At 25.1% G+C, this 23,420-nt stretch overlaps 2 protein-coding genes across 5 annotated transcripts; both read left to right on the top strand.

The window, feature by feature from the left end:
* The first annotated feature begins 1,818 nt into the window (after positions 1-1,818).
* LOC112601283 (probable ATP-dependent RNA helicase DDX27) lies at positions 1,819-5,337 on the top strand. Of its 3 annotated transcripts, none has more exons than XM_025348804.1 (14): positions 1,819-1,910; positions 1,986-2,110; positions 2,181-2,363; positions 2,425-2,509; positions 2,582-2,939; positions 2,995-3,118; positions 3,183-3,508; positions 3,582-3,726; positions 3,783-3,917; positions 3,972-4,149; positions 4,232-4,450; positions 4,546-4,743; positions 4,802-4,913; positions 5,138-5,337. In XM_025348804.1, exons 2-14 carry the CDS (start codon positions 2,021-2,023, stop codon positions 5,271-5,273), a joined length of 2,289 nt encoding a protein of 762 aa, XP_025204589.1. In that variant the 5' UTR covers positions 1,819-1,910; positions 1,986-2,020; the 3' UTR covers positions 5,274-5,337. The 3 variants fall into 3 exon arrangements, with proteins under 3 accessions (XP_025204589.1, XP_025204588.1, XP_025204590.1); XM_025348805.1 differs by having other exon boundaries at positions 1,846-1,916; XM_025348803.1 differs by having other exon boundaries at positions 1,821-2,110.
* A 334-nt stretch (positions 5,338-5,671) lies between these two features.
* On the top strand, positions 5,672-22,642 carry LOC112601282 (oxysterol-binding protein-related protein 6-like). 2 transcript variants are annotated; one of them, XM_025348802.1, is made up of 17 exons: positions 5,672-5,916; positions 5,975-6,062; positions 6,270-6,412; positions 6,486-6,653; positions 9,942-10,068; positions 10,206-10,366; positions 10,442-10,618; positions 10,678-10,789; positions 10,860-11,053; positions 11,132-11,381; positions 20,445-20,620; positions 20,898-21,110; positions 21,176-21,293; positions 21,350-21,522; positions 21,707-21,860; positions 21,925-22,051; positions 22,155-22,642. In XM_025348802.1, the coding sequence occupies exons 1-17, from the start codon at positions 5,812-5,814 to the stop codon at positions 22,381-22,383; spliced, it is 2,715 nt and encodes a 904-aa protein (XP_025204587.1). In that variant the 5' UTR covers positions 5,672-5,811; the 3' UTR covers positions 22,384-22,642. The 2 variants fall into 2 exon arrangements, with proteins under 2 accessions (XP_025204587.1, XP_025204585.1); XM_025348800.1 differs by having other exon boundaries at positions 20,442-20,620; positions 22,155-22,641.
* The last annotated feature ends 778 nt before the right edge of the window (positions 22,643-23,420 follow it).

The following is a 23,420-nucleotide window of genomic DNA, read 5'->3' as shown; positions in this document are numbered from 1 at the left end:
TTAAGTATGTACACAAGCAATAGTTCAAAAAATATGTGTCAAAAGCAGTAGCTGTTGGAATTGTTAAAATGTATGGTCTTAAAGAATACCACTTCAATTAAATCAATACAACATAATACAATTAGTTTTCTTTTGGTTTTTACTTGCAATTAATCTAAGAAAATTAACATTAAAATATTCCTTATTTTAAAATCTAGATAATAAAACCAATTCCAGACAATGAATGTATTGGTTTTACAATGATGTATTTTATTTCATCATTTCCAATCTCAAACTTTGAAATTAATTTATGGTAGTAAATTAACTTCAGTTGATAGTTCAGGAGAATTAAAAGAATAAATGCCAATACATCAAAATGATCAATAAAATGAAAAATTAAGAAAATACAGGTATTTTTACATTATCAGCATGACAGCTGGATCAGAATTTTTTTAATTGATATTGATATAGTTTATTTTTCGAAGAAATTAATCTTTTTATGTATTTAATTATCAATATAATAGTATGATAGGTAATCATGTTCCATGTTATAATAGTTAAATATAAATTCCATGGTCTGACTTTATCCCCATACTTAGGACTTGCACATCCGATCTTTGCCTCAAACACTGGGGCTCACTCCCTCCTCACTTTGCCACCTGGTATAGAAATATTTCTCCAACCATCCCAACACTACCCTGGTTCCACAATCTCAATCTTTCTAGGAAATGTATTATATCGTTCTCCCGCCTCCGGTTTAGCCACACAAGTTCCCTTCTAATTCTTTTAAACTGTCACTGAACGATTCCCCTCTCTGCACACTGCACAATTACCCAATGGTCTGTGATATCAGCCACTTATTATTCACCTGTCCCAACCTATCAACAAATCGTGACCACCTACTGTCCCTTTTGAACTCCTCAAATATCCCTTTCAATATTATAAACATTTTCTCAAATAAACAAAAAAATATATTAAATATATTATTTTTCTTTAACCATACTGGATTTTTAATTTAATTGTATATTGTTACTATTTTGTTTTTTTTCTTTCTCTCTTTCTTTCTTTTTTTGTATATAACTATTATAATATTATACTAAATAATTGTTGAAACTAATTGTAATTACAAAGTTTAAATAAAAAAAAAATAAAAAAATAGTTAAGTATATATATCATAAATGTATCACTTTATGTCAATATATGTATTTAGATGGTCCATGCCCTATTGATTAGGAGAATGTCTTATATTATTATAAATAGAATTTGTCTTTAAAGTAAAATTCAAGCATTGTTCTATGCACGAAATTTTGATAAAAATCGTTTATAACCAATTTATTTTGGTAGAAATTTTGGTGAATATAAATTTCTGTAATTTTTTTTTATCGAATGTTGTCATAATAAAAACGAAGCAATATCAGTTAATCGTTGTTTTTAGCGTACATTTTTAATTTTTTTCTTTGGTTAGTTGTATTTATAAAAATATTTGAGTACTTTTATTCAAACATAGTATAAGCATAACACCGGATTTAATCATTTTATAAAAATTTAGGGAAACAAGGCTGAAACAAATTCCACCGTCTGATAGACTACTCCTTTAAATATTACCTCTGTAAGGCTATATTGTGGTTGTATACTTGTAAGTTGTATTAGGAAATGTCACAAGTCAAAAAATAGTTTCATTCGATATACATTTGAAGTTCGCGCGCTTTTGGTTAAGCCCTATAAATTTTAATGTTTTTATCACGAATTAATGATTTTTATCACACGATATGTACATTTAAAGGTTATGTCTTTTCTTGTGACATGTGAAATTCTTAACAACAAAATACAAATATTATAAATACAAAAATACAAATTAGAATTTTGGACATATAAAATTGTAAATTTAAGTTTTAATTGTTTTAAACAAATCCATGAAACCGTTTTAAAGAGTAAGTGTAAGGACAAATACATTTCTGAAATAAAACTCTGTTATTTTGATTTTCGTTATACATAATATTCAATAGGCAGAATCTATTTTATACTTTGTGATCAGTAAAAAATGTGTACAATAAAATGGGACATGATAAAAACGATCGGCGATCAAGACGATGTGGAGGATGTCTCATCAGATTCCGATGTCGAAGTTGAAGTAATTTCAAATTATTTAATTTACTTTAAAGTACTTTAGTGTTAAAGTATGCAATGATGCACATTTTCAGTATCAACCGAAAAAACATAAGACCAAGGGTGATACGTATTTCGATGACGAATTCAAGTTCTTGACCGTGGCTTCAGAGTATAATCATGACACATGGGATGATTTACAGAAATATATAAAACGTAAAGGTACCAATAGGACTGACGAAAAAATAGAAAAATCCCGTAGATATGTGAAGTCTTTTGTGAGTGTTCTCATTTGTGATTTTTAATTTTTTTGAATGTTACTAATAAACTTATTTTCAGCTACCTGATGTCACTGCTGAAGAGCATGAAGATTATAACGAACAGTCTGATTGTGATTCGTTGTCTGAAGATGAACTGAAAAAAGGTTATGTGCTAACCATTGATATTTGATAATATTAAATATAAATTTGATTTTAATAGTCTGTTTATTTTTTAGATGGTATCAAAGATAGACAGAAGTTGGTTGGTAAAAGAAATAAAAAAAAAAAAGAAGTCGAAGAAAATAAAAATGAAATAACTGTTGAAGATGAAGAAGAATTTTTCGAAGATGCTCCTCCATTTGAAGAAAATGCTTCTTTTTATCAAATGAACATTTCAAGGCCTTTGATGAAGGCCATAAGTGCATTGAACTATGTTCATCCAACACCTATACAGGCGGCTGCAATACCAGTGGCTCTCTTAGGTAGAGATATTTGTGGTTGTGCTGCTACTGGTACTGGCAAAACAGCGGCTTATATGTTACCCATTCTTGAAAGACTTTTATACAGGCCCAAAGGTTTTACTCCTATTACTAGGTAAATTAATGGCAGTATAATAGTTAATATAAAGTTAATTGTAGTTTTGTATTAGAGTTTTAGTTTTGGTACCAACTCGAGAATTAGGTGTACAAGTGTATCAAGTTACAAAACAACTTGCACAGTTTACAACAGTTGAAGTTGGTCTTTCTGTTGGTGGTTTAGAACTCAAAGTGCAAGTAAGATAAATGCATATATTATGTTATGTTTATTTATTATTTTCATAACTATTTTCGTTTTCAGGAATCAATTTTACGTAAAAACCCTGATATTGTTATAGCGACTCCTGGTCGATTGTTAGACCATTTACAAAATACACCATCATTTTCTTTGTCAGATTTGGAAGTATTAGTATTAGATGAAGCTGATAGAATGTTAGATGAAAACTTTGCTGACCAAATGAAAGAAATTATTAATATGTGTGCTCGTACCAGACAGACAATGCTATTTTCAGCTACAATGACTGATGCTGTTAATGACCTTGCTTCTGTTTCTTTGAGTAAACCAGTTAAAATATTTGTAGACAATAATACAGATGTTGCTTTTAATCTAAGACAAGAATTTGTAAGGTATACTAACAAAATTTAAATTATAAGCCATAATTGAGTTAATGATTTAAAAAATATTCTTTATTGACTTTAGATTACGCCAAGGAAAAGAACAAGATCGAGATGCAACATTAGCTGCATTAGTTTGTCGAACATTTAGAGATCATACCATGATATTTGTAAGAACTAAAGCTGATGCACATAGAGTAAAAATTTTACTTGGACTTTTTGGGCTTAAGGTAATACAATGTTAGTTATTATTATTGATTCATAACTTAAATTATTATGACACTAGGTTGGAGAATTACATGGAAATTTATCTCAACCTCAAAGATTGGAAGCATTACGGCAATTTAAAGACGAAGAACTTGATTTGTTAATTGCAACAGATGTTGCTGCTCGTGGATTGGACATTCGAGGAGTGAAAGCTGTAAGTTAATTTATTAAATATACATTTATATATTTTATATTATTAAATATTTAGGTTATAAATTATACTATGCCACCAACTGTTGAACATTATATTCATCGAGTTGGTAGAACAGCCAGAGCAGGAAGGTCTGGTGTTTCTGTTTCTATTGCCAGTGAACAAGACCGTAAAGTACTAAAAGAAGTGATACGAAAAGCTAAGAATCCAGTAAAAAATCGTGTTATTCCTATTGGTATATATAATTCATTATTATTATTAATAATAATATTATTCTTAATCTTATTATAAACTATAAAATTATTTATGCATTTTAGAAATTTTGGATAAATATAAAGAACGTGTAGATTCACTTAGAAATGAGGTTAAATGTATCATGCATGAAGAGTACGAAGAACGGCAAATGAGTAGAACAGAAGAATTTGCTGAGAAAACAGAAAAAATGGCAAAAACTAGTATTGGTACTCTTATTAAAAAAAAAGATGAAAAAAAAAGAGACTGGTTCCAAACACAAAAAGAACGAGGAGAAGCTAAAAGTAAACTATTAGTTTAATAGCTTCATGTATTTGAAATTCAAATTCCATTTATATTTGTACAAATGTTGATTACTATAAAAGTACTGTATTTTTAGAAAGGTCAAGAGAAGCTTTTTCAGCCAAAATAGAGAAAAATATTAAAAAGAAAAAGAAAAATAAAGAAGAAGATGTTAATGAAGAAGAAGAAATTGAAAATCAAAAAAAAATGCAAAGGGTTGCTAATTTCCAAGCTAGAAGTGCAAAAAACAAAATGAAACCTAAGAAAATGAGTGCTATGTCAGACTTTGGTCAAGGTTTGTGGAGTGTTTTTTATTTTAGATACGTTTATTAAATATTTTTAAATGTTTCTAGGTGGTAAATTTTCTTCAAAATCTACTAGTAGTAAACAAAAGAAAGGAGGCTCTGTCTTTGATTCCCAGTTTACAGATGTAAGCAAATCTGGTGTTAAAAAGTACAGATATGAGTAAGTGTATATTTACAAATATTTAAAATTACTCATTAATTCATTAACAAAAATACAAAATCTTATCATCTTATGCATGTGATATTATATTCATTATATTTTTACTATTTTGTTAACTTAACTATAATGCTATGTTATTGTTTATGTGCCTAATATGAATAATAATAATAAAATGATTCATTTAAATAAATTTAATATTATATTTTTATTTTATTTACTATCAGGGCTAATCAAGCTAAAAGGATGTTGGCCAAAAAGAAATCAGCATTAAACCAAAAAAATCAAAAAGCAAAATCTATGTCTTCGAAAAGTCCAAATTCTCAAGGAAGAGGCGGTGGAAAGAGAGGAAAAAGAAAATAAGCTTATCAATTTAAATAAATGACAATTTATTTTATTATTATTTACATTTTATTTGTCTAATAAAAAATGCGTACATTAATTATGTTACTTATTTAATTTGAATAGAGCTATTTTTGATAACCAAAACTACAAAAAAAAATTCTTTTTATCCATTACCGCACATTATAGTTCACAACCTTCATCCTCCTCCTGACTATGATAACTATATAGTTACTACTTTAATAGTTCACACTATCTTTAGTCGTGGTTTTTTAATAATCCTTCATTCCTTCCACGTAACGGCTCCTTATCAACTGTATTTCATCTTATCAGACTTTGGAACAATAACAGCTGTTATCTTAATAACAAAATCATGCAATAATACCTAATTGTTATTACCTTATTCGTAATCACAAATTACAATCATAATACTTATTATTATTCAAAAAAATATAATTGCTAACCTTGGCAGCGCAGTCTGCGGTAGCAAGTGCGCAAAGATGTTTACCAACAACCTTTCATAGTCAGTACATCTAATTATTAAATTGAAAAAACAGTGATGGCTAGCAGTTCCAATTCCATAGCCGTACCTCGCGATATGGAAAAGAAAAAATCACCTCAGTTAAGTTTCAAAAGACGAACTGTCGTTGCCAACTCCGATTCGGTAAATTTGTTTTTAATTATATAAATTCTCGAAATTAATACTGATATTTGGAATGCAGGATGCTAGTGTAGATAGCAATACACCTTCAGTAGAATCAAAAGATGACGGTTTTATTTATCATAAAAGGAAACTCGGACGAGAACCAGGTAATAGTTTAGGATAGAAGTAATAATTTTAGTGAGTGGATACAGAAATATTTTTTCAAGATATTAAAGTTTTTTGATTTGTATTATTTAATATAATAGTACTTAAAAAGTATTTAAGAATTTAAAAAATATTTTCTTACAATAGGTATCTACATTAATTCTAAGAAAATTTATTTAATGGCTACTTGTATAATTTTATTTTGATAGGTTCTAAAAAAGTTATACGCCGTGGTACAGAATGGGAGATAGTTGAAGGTTTAAAAGATGGACAAAGGTATGACAAAAAACCAGACATCTTTAAAGGTTATTTACATAAGAAACGAAAGTGGCCACTTAAAGGGTGGCATAAGGTTTGAAATGTTGCTTTATTAAATTATTATATCTAATTGTATACTGTAATAATAATTGTAAATCAAATTTAAGCGTTATTTTGTATTGGACAAAGGAATATTAAAATATGGAAAAAATCCATTAGACATGTCTAGAGGTAAAATTCATGGTCAAGTTGACATTGGTCTATCTGTAATATCTACAAAATATCAACGAAAACGATTAGACATTGATGCTGAAGAATTCATTTACCATTTAAAAGTGAGTACTTACATATTTTTTATTTTAAAAGGTACCTATCTAATTTAATTTAGGATAAATATATATATATATATATATATATATATATATATATATTAATTTTCTGCAGGTAATATTATCTGTATTGGTATGATAAGAAATAATTTAGTAGTTCATTTAACTGATCAAAATAACAATTATGTATCATATTGCTATACTTTTTTGTATGATCATACCAAATGGTGGGGAATAAGACATTGTACCTATTATGCATTACATAGAATATTATCTTGTAGGGCGTAGCATACATTGCTAACACTAATGAGTAATGGATAATTTAATTAACAAAACACTCGTTATTTTAACTATAATATATTTTTTATTATTTTTACTAAATTAAAATCATATGAATTTCTTTGATTTCTAAAAATTTAATTTTAAGCGTTTTTATGAGTTTTTACTAATAAGTTTATTTTAAAGTTTAGATGAGCATAATTGACTACAGGGATATGTTGTAAAAATTTTAGTCCACTACTCCAATAAAACTATATAAATATTAAAATATTTGATAACATTAATAAACTACATTCCTATTGATTGTCTACTTGATTTATAAAAATCAAATTATTCTGATTTGGAATATGTATAAAATTTAATTTTTCATACTTAAGAATAAAAATTTAAAAAAACAATATAGAAAATATTTAAAAAAAGTATTTTTTTCTCAGAAATGTCGTTTTACTATGACTTTAATTTATTTAAAAGAAATATTTTTAAAAACATTTGGGTTTTGTGAAATTGTGAGGTTGTATGTTAAATGTTTAATAGGTCATTCTCTAAAATCTATTAAAATATTGAAACTAATTTATTTTCTAGAGTTAAATTGAAATGCATTCTGCTTTAATTTTTAATAAAACCAATGATAATATTACATTTTAAAAATATATATGTAAGAGAGTATACATTATTTTATAAATTAATCTAGGACATTGTCTCTCTTTCTACTATAACTAAATATAATGAACATATTTTATACAACAGCACGTTTAGAAAAAATCAACCAACTTTTTTTTAGTTTTGTCGAAATGGTTGTATATTTAAAATAATTTTATATTTTATTTTTACTGCAATTATTAAATAGCATATTTAAATTACTATGTTTTAGCAATGTATTTTTAAAAATAATATTAAATATTGAACAATTATTTTATGGGTTGAAATCCATCACAATAATATAAATACTACTTGTTTAATTATACTTTTGTTTTTCAAGTTCTTTATTTGTTATACTTTATGTATATTACTAAATTATAATCATTCAAAATGTTAAACAAATTATAAATAATTGAGCAAACGTGTATTTTTCTTGTTAATATTTATATTATGTTTAAAAATTCCAAATTATCTTTTTATCATTTAAAATTGTTTTGTAAAACTATTCAAATAATAATTATTAAATGAATCACATGAACTTTATCTTAAAATTTACTGCGAATAATGATCATTATTGTAAAAAATGTAAGGTAAGGTATTTTAATACTATTTTTAAACAATATAATTATCAATTATAATTAATTATTGATAGGAAAAAAAAATATGTATTATTTTACAAACTACTCTGGGATTTAAATTATTATAAATTAGAAAATTTTGAATCAAAATAAATATTATAATTAATAATATTTAATTTGCTTGAAATATATTTATTTTTTTTTTTGTAATATTTGTGTTTTGATTTACATTTATCTTCATCATTGTCTTAAAAGTCAATACATACGTTTAAAATAGAATTTTTTTGTGATTCACTTTAAATATTAATCCATTTATGCATTTGTCTTCTTAAAACTTATTAGTAAATAATCCTGTTAAAAGGCTAAGCTGACTTATTTCAAGTTTTACCTGACTGTAAATTATATATGATAAGAATTATGTTATTCCAACATTTTTCTATAAAAATAAACTTTTTTTTTTAAATAATCAATTCATTATAAAATTGTTATGATTTATGTTGAGATTTATATTTTTAAATTTGATCAGCTTATGATATGGTTAGGCATACAGACAGGTTAAACTATTAAAAAATCAATTAATTTCTGATGGGTCTCATACTAACTAGTAAATGGGCTTGTGGCTAATGTGTATACTCCACTGTGGCAAAGACTAATTTTGAATTGTTTTTTTTATATAGCTTTCTTGTATTTTTTTTTTCTTTCATAACTAACATTATAAAGAATTATAGGAATATTCAATATTAATATTAAATATTTTACATTAGTATAACATAAACTAAATATAAGCAATAACTGTTAATATTGTGAATGTTTTGCAATTGTTATCATGCACATGCAAACAATGATTTCAATTTATCAAAACATTAATGTATTATAACTATTTTTCATTTATTTTACATTTAGGGCTGGTATTTAAAATTATTTAAGAAAAAGTAAGTTAGGAATTGTATATTTTAAATTTTTAGCTATAATAACAATTTTGGTAGTGAGGACTTATATTTTAATATTTTAATTTAATTTAAATATTCAACTAATACTATAATAAATACAGCACAATTATTTTTTTTTTTTTTTTTTAGACCTAATGCTTTTATTCTTTTTTATTGTCTATGTATATTATTTTCTCTAAATTCAAGTATGATAATGAGCGATTATATATATAAAATTTTCTGGGGCAGTCAAAAATTTCGATCCATCCTGGGTTAGAAATGACATAAGTTATAGGTTAAATTACTCAAGACTAAAATAGTTCTCTTGTCTTTTCAACATAATAAACTATATTATAAAATTAAAAATTTAATATTTATAATGATAAATATTATAAATTATAACTAAATAAATGATCCTATGGAGAATTTATACAAAGAAATGAATTTATAAAAATGTTTACTGAACCTGGATTAAAATTCCACAGATGTCTATATCATATTTATTTTTTTGTTTATATTATGTATTATTTTCAAATTATTGATATGATTTGTTTTGAAAAGGTGTTGGTCTTAGGTCTACACTTGATATATCGATTGTTGAAAATAATTGGTTATTGAAACAAAAAATAACAAGTATGTTTTTTATATCTTGTAGGTTGCCAAAATTATGGTAGTAAGACATTAAACCAATTCCAAAATTAGTATTTTGTGATTAAATAAAAATAAAGAAAGTTGTAAAATGTATAACTTACTGTGTTCATTAATCTAGAAGTTTTTATCATTTAATTATCTATCCAAATACCAATATTGAGTTATAAATGTTGTGGTTAATGTTAAATTGCATAACTAAATGTTATTTAATGTTACAGGCAAAAACATTTGAAGCATTTTCTGAATGGGTAAAAGAAATAAAGCAACATCGTCTTTATAGACAACATGTTTTAACTTTTGGTCAAACAAAGCAGTCACAGTCTCCACTACAAAAAAAAACAACTTGTAAATATAAATATATAATTTAATAATATCATAAATGTATACTTATAATATTTTAAACATTGTTGTTTTTGAGTAGCACATTTTATATTAATATATACAATAAATAAATAATATTCTTTATTTTTATTATTATGTAGTAATATCTCCTGTAGAATCGATTAAAAACTGTACTCCAAATGTACGTTTAAATGGCTGGTGTTCACAATTAGATTCAGCAACTTCAGAAATTAAACAAGTTGAACAAAATTTAAAGTCTTTAAATCGAATACTTGATCAATTAGAATCAGTTGATAATGATGTAATTATTAATATTATTATTATTGTATTTATAATAAATTTAATTTTGTTATAACTATTTGCTTTTTTATCATAGGTTGGTGTACTCGATGGAATTCCAGTTACAAAAAAGAGCACTAGGTTTCGTTTACGTAAGAAAAAAAGTGGTGGTGGTAGTTGGGGTGGTACAATTGCTGGATGGGGAATTGATATGAATCAATCAATCAGTCAATCAACAAATAAAGCTGTTGATGTTACAGACTTGTCTGGTTTTGTAAATATAACAATAAATACAAACATATTTTCAGACATAAATTTTTTTTTTTATTTTAGCCTACTGGAATAGCTTCTCAACATTTATCCAATAGCAATCCATCATTAACTGTTAATCCGTCACCTAGTGATCTTCAACTCTATACAGATTTTGTGATTTTAGCAAAAGATAGTAAGTATAATATGTTTGTAATATAAAATACTCAATAGTTTAAAATATTTACTTATTATTGTACTGTAAGTTCAAAATAGTTTTAAGTGCATAATGGATGCAATTAGTGAAGAACGCAGTCATGTTTTTGTTGGAGATGCAACCGATGACAAATTATCTAATTATCGAGTAGCTTTAAGTAAAGCCATTCAACAAAATAGTGAACTTCGTGCTAAATTAAATAATATTCATATTACTTCAGATACATCAAATTTTCCAGATCCCGTAAGATTTTATAATATAGATTTAATGAAATATTAAACTATAATAATGGTATGATATTATTTATCATTATTTTTTTAGGTACTAAGTTCATCATTATCATATAGTTCTGGCGTTAGTGGTTCAGAAGTATTTTTCGATGCTGAAGAGTATCAAGGTGGTAAAATGAACGATTGTAATGAAACTGTAACAAATGAATTAATTGCTGGTGAAGTAGTTACTCAAACCTCAGATACATCTTCTGAAGCAGGATCTCTATCATCAGAAGATGGTTCTATATCTTCAGAAAACAGTGATGGGGCCACATCTGAGTATAATAATCCACAAGGACGTGAGTAATATCTTTATTATTTTAAAATATATTTAATAACATAAAAAAAATATATACAGTGAGACCCTGTGGCACACCCAGTAGGGGAAGGGGTTTTGGAGTTGAAGTTCCCCCCTCCAAAAAAAAAAAAATAAATAAATAAGTTTTACATTAAATTTTATATTATACCACATTATCATCACAAATATAGTATTACAACAATATGAAAGATGATATTTTTTTTCCAAGTTTTATTATTATGTTAGTTACATATTAATAGTTCAATTAGTACGTGATAAGGTTTCTAGCAATTGTCGATCGCTTATTTTGCTGAAAATTATTTGTAGATTTATAGGTAGGTACTAGCGATTACGTTAGACTTTGATTGGAAACTACAATAACAATAATAATTATAACTGTTGACTGTCTGTGCCATGTGGCATGAAAATTTCGTTTGGAAAATTCAGTCTGGGACAAATTTGTTGAATACATACGTGTGAAAAAATTTGAGTCAAAAACGAAGTAAATCAGCTGGTACTGGTAGTACTGTACTTAACTATTTTAGTATCAAATCAAAAATTCCAACAATCAATGAACTGCCCTCAAAGATCCCCAAGAACTACTTTCTTCACCGTCAACATCTGATATTGTCAGTAATTATGAAAATTTTTCTTCTTACAATATATCATTATTTAAAAATAAAAAACTAAACAACAAAGAAAAAATTAAAGTTTTAAAAAATGTGTGGGTCTCGGATAATAATTTTAATTTTCCTAATCAACAAGAAGGCAATCAAAATAGGAAATTTAATATACTTTGGTTAACTAAATACAAATGGCTAACATATTCAAAAATTAAAGATAGTGCTTTTTATGAAATTTCACTTTTTAAGGCTGGTTATAGTTCCAACCAATCACTTCATACATTTGTTAAAAAAGGGTATAATAATTGGAAAACAAATTTGGAAAAATTCGAAAAACATGGAAATTTAATTTATCATAAAGAAGCTAATTTAAAAGCTGAACATTTTATGGATGTCATATTGGGAAAAATATTATTGATTGATAAACAAATTGATAAAGTTCATCATCAACAGACTTTAGAAAATCAAGAAAGAAAAACTTAAACTGATAATAAAAACAATTATTTTATATGGCCAACAATATCTACCATTTAGACACATCAAAATTATGAAATGTTAAACACAAAACAAGAACCCGAGTGCAATGAAAATAATTTTCGAACATTGATTAGGACACAAATTGATTCAAGGGACACAAATTTAAAACAACATTTAGTGACTTGAGAAAAATTCAACGTATATTAGTTGGACCCAACCAATTAGTTGGTTAGTTTGGTTAGTTTCAAAACCAAATAATAGATACTTGTGATGAAATTATTTTTACTTTGAAATGGTGTTCATTAATCTACATTTATTATTTCATTACTTTATTCAGAAAAATTATTAGCTTACACTTTACCAATAAGTAAAATAATTCAAACTACAGATATAGATCTTTCTACTGCAGTTAATCAAGTAGAAAGTGTAGTGTCTATTCTTTGTCAACTTAGAAGTAATGCCGAAAAAGAATTTAAGAAATAATTTCTAGAAGCGCAACAAGTTGTCTCTAATTTAGACTTGACTAGGTCTATACCTAGACTAACAAAACACCAAACTAAGCAATGTAATACACCATCAGAAAATATTGAAGAATATTATAGATGTTCAATTTTTATTTCTTGGATTGATTCATTTCTTAATAGTCTTTCTTATTGATTTTTAAAACATAGAAATCTTCTTACAAGTTTTAAATGTCTTATACTAACTGGACATAATCCAACAGATAAAATTTCAAGTTTTAAAATTTTTTTCGACTTTTACAAAAAAAAGATATGCAGCAAAAGAGTTTTTTTTATCACAAAGGCCTAATTCGAATTGTGATATGAAAAATTCAAAAACTGTTGCTTTATTTTACCACTAAAGCAATTGATGGTTTAAATGTATGCGATTTAAAAATATTTAAATCAGTATTTATACTTTTGAAAATATTTGTGACGTTACCAGTAAGTACAAGTATAGCTGAGAAATCGTTTTCCACACTATGGCGAATCAAAACATATCTCTGAAACACAATAGGTCAGTCACATTTAAATGGTTTGGCAAATCTATACATACATCGAGAAATACAAATAAATGAATCTGAAGTACTAAAATTTCTTTACGAAAAGGGACCTAGGAAAATTAAATTTTAAATCAATTTTTGATAATATTTAATACATAAAATAACATATTATATATTAGGTATATAGTAATATTAGTAATAATAATAATAAAAAAAAAATGATTATTCAAAAATGAATGGTAATTGTTTACTTGTGTGTAAAGAAAATAAAAAAAATATTTAAGCCCTCCCCTCAAACAAAAATCCTGGGTGCGCGTCTGGTGAGACCTCACTAATCTAATTTAATGTACAACTAAATCAGATAATGAGCGCTTAATAAAAAAAAAAAAAAAATTCAATGTTTTATCAATGCAAATATTTATTTATAACTTTTAAGTTAAGTGGTTATAATAAATAATGGTTTTATAATTTATGATGTGATAATGTATTATTGGATAAACTCATTGATTGTTTTTGTTTATTAGTTGTTATAAACTGTTTATTATTTCCTCTTGATTAAAATGCTTTTAGTGTTATATTGTTGTATGCATGTTGCGAGGTTCAAAACTATAATTGGTATGTTGTATTAATATATTAAAATTCAAAAATGGCACTTCTCTTTATCTTTTGATAAGAAAGAAGAAGAGGATAAGTTGAAAACTTTCAAGGTCCTACTGTATTAATATATGGCATAATACATTATTACTCAATATATAATCTATTACTAGTATTACTTCACTATTAAAAATTAATTAATCAGATATTTATCTTACATGAATTTGACACACAAAATTAATTGTCATACAACTCAGTTTTAGCAAATTTGGGAATCAGATATTCAAATGTTGTTTTGAGATTAAATTATTAGTGATAAGTTAGTAGACCATGTTTATAAATGTAGATATTCTAATGTATTACTTCACTAAGTGTAAATTTTATTTTAAATTAATTTTCTTTAAAGTTTCATAAACACGATCTGTTGGATTAATGTCATTTCATAGTTTGTAATTTTCATTTCTTAGAAAAATAAGGAATGTATTTATTTTAAAAAGTTTTACTAGATTATTTGTGCTCTTTCTCAAAGCCATGCGCAATATATAATATATATGTATATATATTTATCAAACTTGTGCTCAACAGTTTTATTTTAGGTAGTTATATAATTATATATTTATAATTCTAAAATTTAACTTTTTTTACATTAGTTCATTCAATTTCACCTCATTTTACTAATTTAATTTTAATCAAATTTTTATGTGCTGAACTAGTTTTAAGTTTTACTGTCATTTTAATGTGAACCAAATAATGATCCAAGTTCAAATTAACTTCTTTGATTATTTTAATATTTTTTATGCAGTTTTTGTACTTTGAATTTATCAATTTAATATGATTGATTTAGTTAGTTTATCTTCCATTTGATGTTCCTTGTTCTATGAATTTTCCTACTGAAAGACATTGTGCTCTTGCTCTTAATAATTAGACCTTTCCAGTTATCATATCTATAAGTTTAAGTTTTATATTGTTTATTTCATTATATACATTATAATATTCTTCAAATTTGACTTACTATAATTTACTTCTTGATTAAAATTTTGATCTTTTAGGTTAATTTGAATTCAATGTGGTCTCTAGTTTATCATAAAAAGAGTCTTTCAAGTTTTATCGGTTGATTTGTATGAACTATGTAATATTGAAACTTGTATCAAACTACTAAATGGTATCTCTATTGACTATTGTTATTTTAGTAATTCATTGATCAATTATTTCAAAATCCTTTATAGCTGGTATTATATTTTAATGCAGTGTAAAACTCATTTGTAATTGTCTGTTGTTGGTCAATGTAATTTCCATTACAAATAATTGTATTATTTCTATTCACATCTCCCTCCATCTAATTTCTTACAAAGCTACTATTCTAATTTTATAATAATTATTTACTTTATTCACTTTTCTGTAAATAAGTTAATAGATTCAAAAAGGATGCATACATTTCAAGTTTCAGTATGTAGTAATTTTCCTGTATTCAGTCTTATTTTCCAAATTTCTATTCCTAGGCAAGTTATCTGTTCCTCAATAGTATAGTAGTTTACTAAACTAGGTTTTGGCTCTATCAAGAATACCGAACCACACTAATTTAATCAATTTTTGATTTTTGCAAGAGGCGTAATTTTTTTGTTGTGGAATGACAAGGGAACACTTGCATGCACTGAAGTTTTGGCTAGGAAAAAGTATAATTTTTTCCCACCCCAAGATAAGTAGAAAAATTTAAATCTTTTAAAATTAAAAAGGATGTATTTAACATAAACTTATAAAAATATTTTTTCCTTCAAATTACTTTGCTAAGTACTTATTTCACGTTTCTCCTGCTGTATAGTATTTTGACATATTATGAAAGTTATTATTTTTCTATTTTACAAAAATAATTTAATAATATTATTGCATGAGTTATTTTTACAAGATTATCATCACATTATTTTTCCAAACTAATTATAATACTTTTTTTTAATGAATGCTTGTGTATTTAATATTATTTAACAATAAAGGTACCTATGATTTCTAAGAAGCCATCAAATAAGTTTTAAGTCTTGTGTAAAAACAAATAATTAGATTATGGTTTTGGTTTTGATAAATAAATTATTTTCTACCTTCCCATTCAGTTTAGATTTTTACAAAATTACACTACTGGTTTGCAATGCACTTAACAGTATATTGGACAAAGTATATTCTGTATTTCCTACATTTTATTTAAGTTCGGTAAATTATGTCCGGAAAAAAATTTAAATAGTTATAGTACTATTTAAATTAAGAAGATAATTATTCGGCTGTGGTCTTATGCTCAAAAACATAGCTCAACTATGGTTGATATAAAGATTCGTTAATTCGTTAACAAATGATTGGTTAATTCGTTCAGGGTGACACACGGTTGCCTAACCCTTGCTACCCATATGCGTTCTCTTTGTCTTTAAATATGTTTTATTTGGAAAATTGTACATTCTGAAAAAACCCATTAAGCTCTCTTTTGTTTAATATTATAGTGAATTTACCTATTATCAATTTTATAAGAAAGAATATATCTAGTGAACCTTATCACTTTTTTAAAATGTCCACAAGTTAATTTGATAAAAAGTTAAATTGATTCTTCAGAATGTAAAATTTAATATGTTAGCTATTATAAAATCATAAAAACACATGCAAATTCTTAATATTTTTACTTAGTTGGTGAATTGTGATCATAATAATTTTATAGTAATTTAATTCATTGGTTGAGTAAAGTATATTAAGAGGGCGTTGAACCCGCACGTGTTTTCTTCGTCTTATATACTTACGACATGGTAAATTTTTGTTCACCAGTTTCAATAGTGCTTTTAGTTTGGATATTAGAGTGAATTGATATATTATTAAACTTTTAGGTAAGAATATTATCTATGTTTTTTCATTGGTTTTTTATGGTATCTTAATTTTTAAATGAGTTATGAGTTTGAAAAATATAAATGTTTGAAAATACTCATAACTCATTTAAAAATTAAGATATCATAAAAAACCAATGAAAAAACATAGATAATATTCTTATCTAAAAGTTTAATAATATATCAATTTACTCTAATATCAAAACTAAAAGCACACTATTGAAACAGGTGAACGAAAATTTACTATATTGTACGTGTGTAAAACCGACAACAGATAACACATGCGGGTGTGACGTCCTCTTAAATTTAATATTTTATAGAAATCGTATAATATGACTTCAATCAATACATTATATATTTAGTTAATTATAAATTATAATATACATTTTACTGGTCTGAAATCTATACACTAGCCACTAGGTATTGATGATAGGAAAAAAGTCTTGATTTTCTAAAAAAAAATTATGTGTAGATAAATGTCTAATATCTACTAAAATAAAAAATGTGCTAATAGAGTCACGGTACAATTATAATTTATATATTATATTAGTTATCACTTATCACATTATAAATATTTTTATTAGCTATAATTACTAAAGGTACTTGTTTGTTATTGTCCCGCCAGTACTCCGTAAAAAATTTATCACCCCGCCATAAATAAAAAAAAAAACTATACTATAAATACAAAAATATTTCAATATTTAATATTATTAAAAATAGTATAAAAGTATAAAATTCAAATTTAAAATATATATTATAATTATAAATTAAAAATTAAGTGTGTTAAATTATAAAGGAGGCCAGAACTCAAAAATGTCATTTAAAATAGCTTGAAATGCATCTTGTTCCCCGAGACGTGTTCTCCACATAAATTCAGCCAAATAGGACTCCAAACAATTTCTATCAGTTCCACGGCGCTTTTTATTATCCCACTTTACAGAACCCCATAACTTCTCGGTATTTTGGGTGTATGCTCCTGTGTACGTATTAACAAAATCATAAGTGTGGTTAACGGTATTATGTTTGAATATCACTTGCTGCAAATTATTATAGGCTTTCCAACAAGCTGACATAATTATTGAACCTGGTTTTATATACTTTTGTATAATAGGTAACAATATTTTCTCCGATCGATCAGGTACACTAATTATAAAACACGCGTTGGTTTCCCGACATATTCCACCGAAAATCCATTGCTATGGCATAATACATCCAGTGTTATTTTTTCTACGCACAAATAAACTTTCATCTATTTTGACAAAAAGACCGAGGCCACCAATTTCTTATTAATTATTTTCTAACGTAGTTATTTCCAAAATATTTCCTAAAATAGATTATCTATCACGAGTAAAACACGATAATTGTATACGGCAGAACGATAACAAACAAGAGTGGCAGGGCGATATATTTTTTATGGGGTACTGGCTGGGCGATAACAAACAAGTACCCTTCTATGATTTATGTATATAATTTAATAAGTTTGTCTATAGTTGTAAAAAAATAATCCTCGCTACCTATATCTAATAATTGTAAAAAATAAATTTATTATCTTTTTAACTTAATATTTACAATTATGGCCTTCAAAAAAAAATGTTTTTTTTTTTTTAAAACAAACGTATGAAGTATTAACAACTATTTAATTTTGTTTCCATTCATTTTCATTGATGTTTCTTCTTTATCTCTTGCTCACTCAGTTCGTTTAATGCTAATTTTACGCGATCTGCTGTTATTTCATACGTTATTTTAGTTTAGGAGAAAATTTTAAATTTTCATTTAAAAACCATGTATTGGCGTCTACTATTACATATAATTCTGCATTAATGTAATTATTGTACATAATACACTTTAATTAAAAAAAAAATCCTTCATCCTAATTAATATATTTATATGTATTAATACGTTGTATATTTCTAAGTTAGTTTAAATTAAAAACTTAATAAAAATATTTACAAATTATTTAAATTAATTTTGTAGTTTGGTTTTGTTATATTTGATTTATAATTTTTATCGATCTTAGTTAAATATTTAAATAAAAATATATATCATTAGGTATTCCTATTATATATTTATTTAAAAATTTTAATTTATAAATTAAATAACTCACCTTCAATTAAGAGGTTTTTTACATCATCACATTTTCCGTTGTTTGGATCATTTTTTTGAATTTTAACATGGTAATTGATATCGTATTTCTCCCGGTTAATTTACGGCTGTTCCAAAAAAAAAAATTATCTTACTGACTTTGTGGAGGTTATTGCTTAAATTTTCATGTTAGATTTTTTTCAGTGATTACCAAATGTTCATTTGGCAATGACTGGTCACAAAATTTTATGGTACTATTTTCAAAACTATTATTAAAATCCATGAAAGATTTTAGTGTTGATACTTTAAAACGTTTCTACTGTGTATAGTTTCGGTGGGTTTATTTTGTATAAAAAAATTTTCATGATAAAATATGTAATTTTTACGTATTGCTTTTATTTGTTACTAAGATCTGCATTTTTTAAAATTAAAACTAAACTATTTCAACTTTAATATTATTTAGAATGATAACTTGAGTTTTATTTATATTACGAATTTTAAGTTTTATAAACACTTTTATTACCTTTTAAATTCCAGTCAAAAATCCCATGAATGAACAATTTAATTAATTAATTAAAGCTTAAGCTATCATAAAACCAGTACTTATATTATATTTGATAAATAGATTCGGTTGACGAATGCTTTTATTGTATGATTTTTTACTGCATACTATACAATTTTACTTTCAATGCTTTAAATTTAGGTTGGTAAACGCTAAAAGCGTATAGGTTTTTTATTTTATCAAGTCTAATAATTGTGTAATGCTTATTAAAAGTTTAAAAATAGATAACACCTATGACACCTATGTTATTAATAGTTTTTTAAATAAATGTTTAAACTTGGTCCTAAAAATATTAATTTATTTTATACATTTTAAAAAACTATAACGAATTTAAATTAGTGTACTCGTTAAGTACTTATGGAGGTTAAAAATATAGACATTTTCATGAAATAACATTTATAAAAAAATTATATAATAATTTTCTTAAATTATCCAAATTTATTTTCAGTACATCAATTATTACTTATCGTATAATATAAAATAGTTTCAGTTTTATTTATACCATGAAAGTTTGGCAAAATATCAAATATTTCGCAAATTTGATAGTGGCTACTCTGTTAAAGTTTGCACACTGGTAAAAGTTCAGGCAAAACTATATTTCCCCCCCTGTAGTAGTAAAATCAATGCATTTGTCAGTAGTAAATACTAATCACCTTTTTCTACATTTCACAAAATATGCTTTGATAAGACATTTCCCCGTTTTAAAATTATTAATATTTTACACGAGTTAACAAAAATAAATCTTTATAATGGAAGACGGATAAATATTTTTGCGTAAGTTGAGTAAAATACAATATAAACGTCATTATTATTAACTATTTTAAATGTTTGTAACTACGAAAATAATTATTGTTATTATTTCTTATAGTAGATTGTGAAGGATCTGGTGATATCAGGAATATGACTGGACGGCGTACTAAACTACCATGTCCAAAACCTGATACTGAAGGATTGTCCTTATGGAATCTCTTATGCAAAAACATTGGTAAAGATCTTTCCCAAGTTTCCATGCCAGTTGCACTTAATGAACCTCTTAACATGTTGCAGGTAAACACTTATGATTTTGATAAACATAATTTTTCTTTTATAAATATAAAAACAATTTTTAATAGTAGTTTTAAATTAATTAATGCATTTGTTGATTTAATTTAATTTAATTAAAGTTTATTTAAATACCGAGTCAATTTTTATATTTATTTATAAGATTTAATTTAAAAGTGAACTGTGTTAAATATAGTTTATTTTTTAATTTATATCAATTTTAAATTAAATGTTTAGTAGTATTTTTGTATATTTTACATATTTTAATTAATTATTTTTATAGCGTATGTGCGAAGAACTAGAATACAGTGAACTTTTAGATAAAGCATCTGAACAATCTGATGTTTATGAACGCATGGTATATGTAGCAGCATTTGCAGTATCTAGTTATGGATCCAGTTATTATAGAGCTGGGTCAAAACCATTTAACCCACTTTTGGGTGAGACCTATGAATGTATACGAGATGATAAAGGTTTCAAATTCATTGCAGAACAAGTAATAAAAATACAATTTTTTTTATATTTTTTTTTTCTTATTGATATTTTTAAATTTTGTTATAGGTTAGTCATCATCCACCAGTTAGTGTATGTCATGCTGAATCAAAAAATTTTATATTTTGGCAAGATGTTAGAATTAAGACAAAATTTTGGGGGAAATCTATGGAATTTCAACCAACAGGTTTGTCAAGTGTGAAAAAAATTGATTTTATTCTATAATTTAATTTTACTTTTAAGGGTATGTGAATGTACAGCTACTATGTCAGGATAGCAAAGATCATTATAGATGGAATAAGGTGACAACTTGTGTTCATAACTTATTTGGTGGACAAAGATCTGTAGATCAATATGGTGAACTGAAAATTACTAATTTGGATAAAAATATTACATGTAAATTAACATTTTTGAAGGTATGTTTTCTTGGAATTATCACACGTAATTTTTTGTTAAAAAATTACATTATTTTTATCTTTTTAAATTATTCTTAATGAATAAATAGTATCTTCATTAATATTTAATTATAAAAACTTGTGTATGTACTTATTTATTCATTTATTCATTTTAAATAGTTCAATTTTTTATATTGTGTTAAAGGCTAGTTATTTTTCTGCTAAACGTCATGAAATACACGGTGTTGTAATTGATGAAAATGAAGGAAAAGTTGTACGTAAACTATTTGGTAAATGGAATGAAGCTCTGTATTGTGGAGTTTCTGCTGCACCGTCTGCAAAATGTATATGGAGACCAGGTATATGAATAAAATTAACTACATTTTTAATTTGAGTAAATCTATAAATTTATTTTATCTATAGGTACCATGCCAGAAGACTATGAGTTATACTATGGATTTACGAGATTTGCAATGGAATTAAATGAGCTTGATTTAGAAACAGCCAAGTTGTTACCAAAAACCGATACTAGATTTCGGCCGGATCAAAGGTACTTACCTATGTATTTAAAAAAAATTAATTTTATTGTGAATTATATTTCATATTTTCATATTATTGTCAATTGGCTTTTAATTAATTAATTTTTTATAAAGACTATTAGAGGAAGGTGATTTGAATCGTGCTGAATCTATGAAACTCAATTTAGAGCAATTACAACGTGAACGTCGTAAACAAAAAGAAGAAACCGGAGAACAACATGAACCCAAATGGTTTAGAAAAACTGTTAGAAATGGTATTGAAACTTGGGAATTTAATAATACGTATTGGGATATACGTAAAAACCCAGGATTTACTAATTACCATTTTGAAAAACTTTGGTGAATGTTACCATTAAGTTTTATGTAATCAATGTGTCATTTGGTCAGTTAGTGGTGATATGGTTTAGGTTAGCTTTTTGTTTTAATAAAATTTGTTGAACAAAATTATATGAATCAAATAGTCTTAAAATTGAGACAAATTAGTTTATCTAGTCAATATTTTCATACTCATGTCTTTGTACTGTACTTTTCCATTATATTTAATTTTTTTCCATTAAAAATCATTTAAAAAAATTTTCAATCTTGTATCCTTTTAAAATTTAAATTCTATAGGTTATCTAAATTATATTATTTAATAATATTTATAAAAAAATTTAGTAAATCAAATGCCGATTCATTTTTTTTTTTTGTTTATATGTGATACTTGAATATTATTCTATAATAAATAACTTGACTCAAAATTTAGGCAAATAATTAAAATGAATATTCTAGTATTCTCAAAAAAATTACATTACTAGAGTATGAAAAATTAAAAAGAACAACTCAATTATATTTGAATATTTGGTAATTAGATTTGTTCTTTTTAATTACATTAATTTCATGACCGAATCCGTTTTTATTTATCATATTTATTAAGTAAAAAGTTAAAATATAAAAATATAAGTTAAAATTTTTTTTTATGAGATGTAATAATTATATAACAATTTTAACAATAAAACTTCAATTTTGGTGATAGGTATCCATTTTTTTACAATACAGTTGCACTACAAATTATAAATTGGTTAAATAAACCTAATAGCTTCAAAACGTTTTATTATTATTTAATAATAAAAAAAAAATTTAAAGACTTTTTTAATAACGTCAGCTATAAATAACTAAAGTAATTTTAAATTAATGATTTAACATTCCCATTATATTTTTAATTTTGTTAGAGCCATATTTAAATAGTTGTGTTGTATTATTTTATTTATAAAGATTTTTAAATTAAAGAAAAATTAAATAAATAAGATTTTAACTGTATATGTAAAAGTAATATTAATTACTATTTTAATTTCATATTGTTATTATATTATATACAGTTAAAACCTTAACGAAAATGCA

This window comes from Melanaphis sacchari, unplaced genomic scaffold, assembly GCF_002803265.2.
Source record: "Melanaphis sacchari strain LSU unplaced genomic scaffold, SCAv2.0 Contig77_pilon_pilon, whole genome shotgun sequence".
NCBI lineage: Eukaryota > Metazoa > Arthropoda > Insecta > Hemiptera > Aphididae > Melanaphis > Melanaphis sacchari.
The sequence above is the reverse complement of the archived record's forward strand: the minus strand, read 5'-3'. Positions and strand labels throughout refer to the sequence as shown.

Coding starts and splice junctions, on each gene's coding strand:
- LOC112601283 (XM_025348804.1), top strand. CDS start 2,021: ATGTGTACAATAAAATGGGACATGATAAAAACGATCGGCGATCAAGAC. Junction 4,150..4,231: donor AAATCGTGTTATTCCTATTG/GTATATATAATT, acceptor TATGCATTTTAG/AAATTTTGGATAAATATAAA. Junction 4,914..5,137: donor GTTAAAAAGTACAGATATGA/GTAAGTGTATAT, acceptor ATTTACTATCAG/GGCTAATCAAGCTAAAAGGA.
- LOC112601282 (XM_025348800.1), top strand. CDS start 5,812: ATGGCTAGCAGTTCCAATTCCATAGCCGTACCTCGCGATATGGAAAAG. Junction 11,382..20,441: donor GTATAATAATCCACAAGGAC/GTGAGTAATATC, acceptor TATTTCTTATAG/TAGATTGTGAAGGATCTGGT. Junction 21,523..21,706: donor GTAAATTAACATTTTTGAAG/GTATGTTTTCTT, acceptor ATTGTGTTAAAG/GCTAGTTATTTTTCTGCTAA.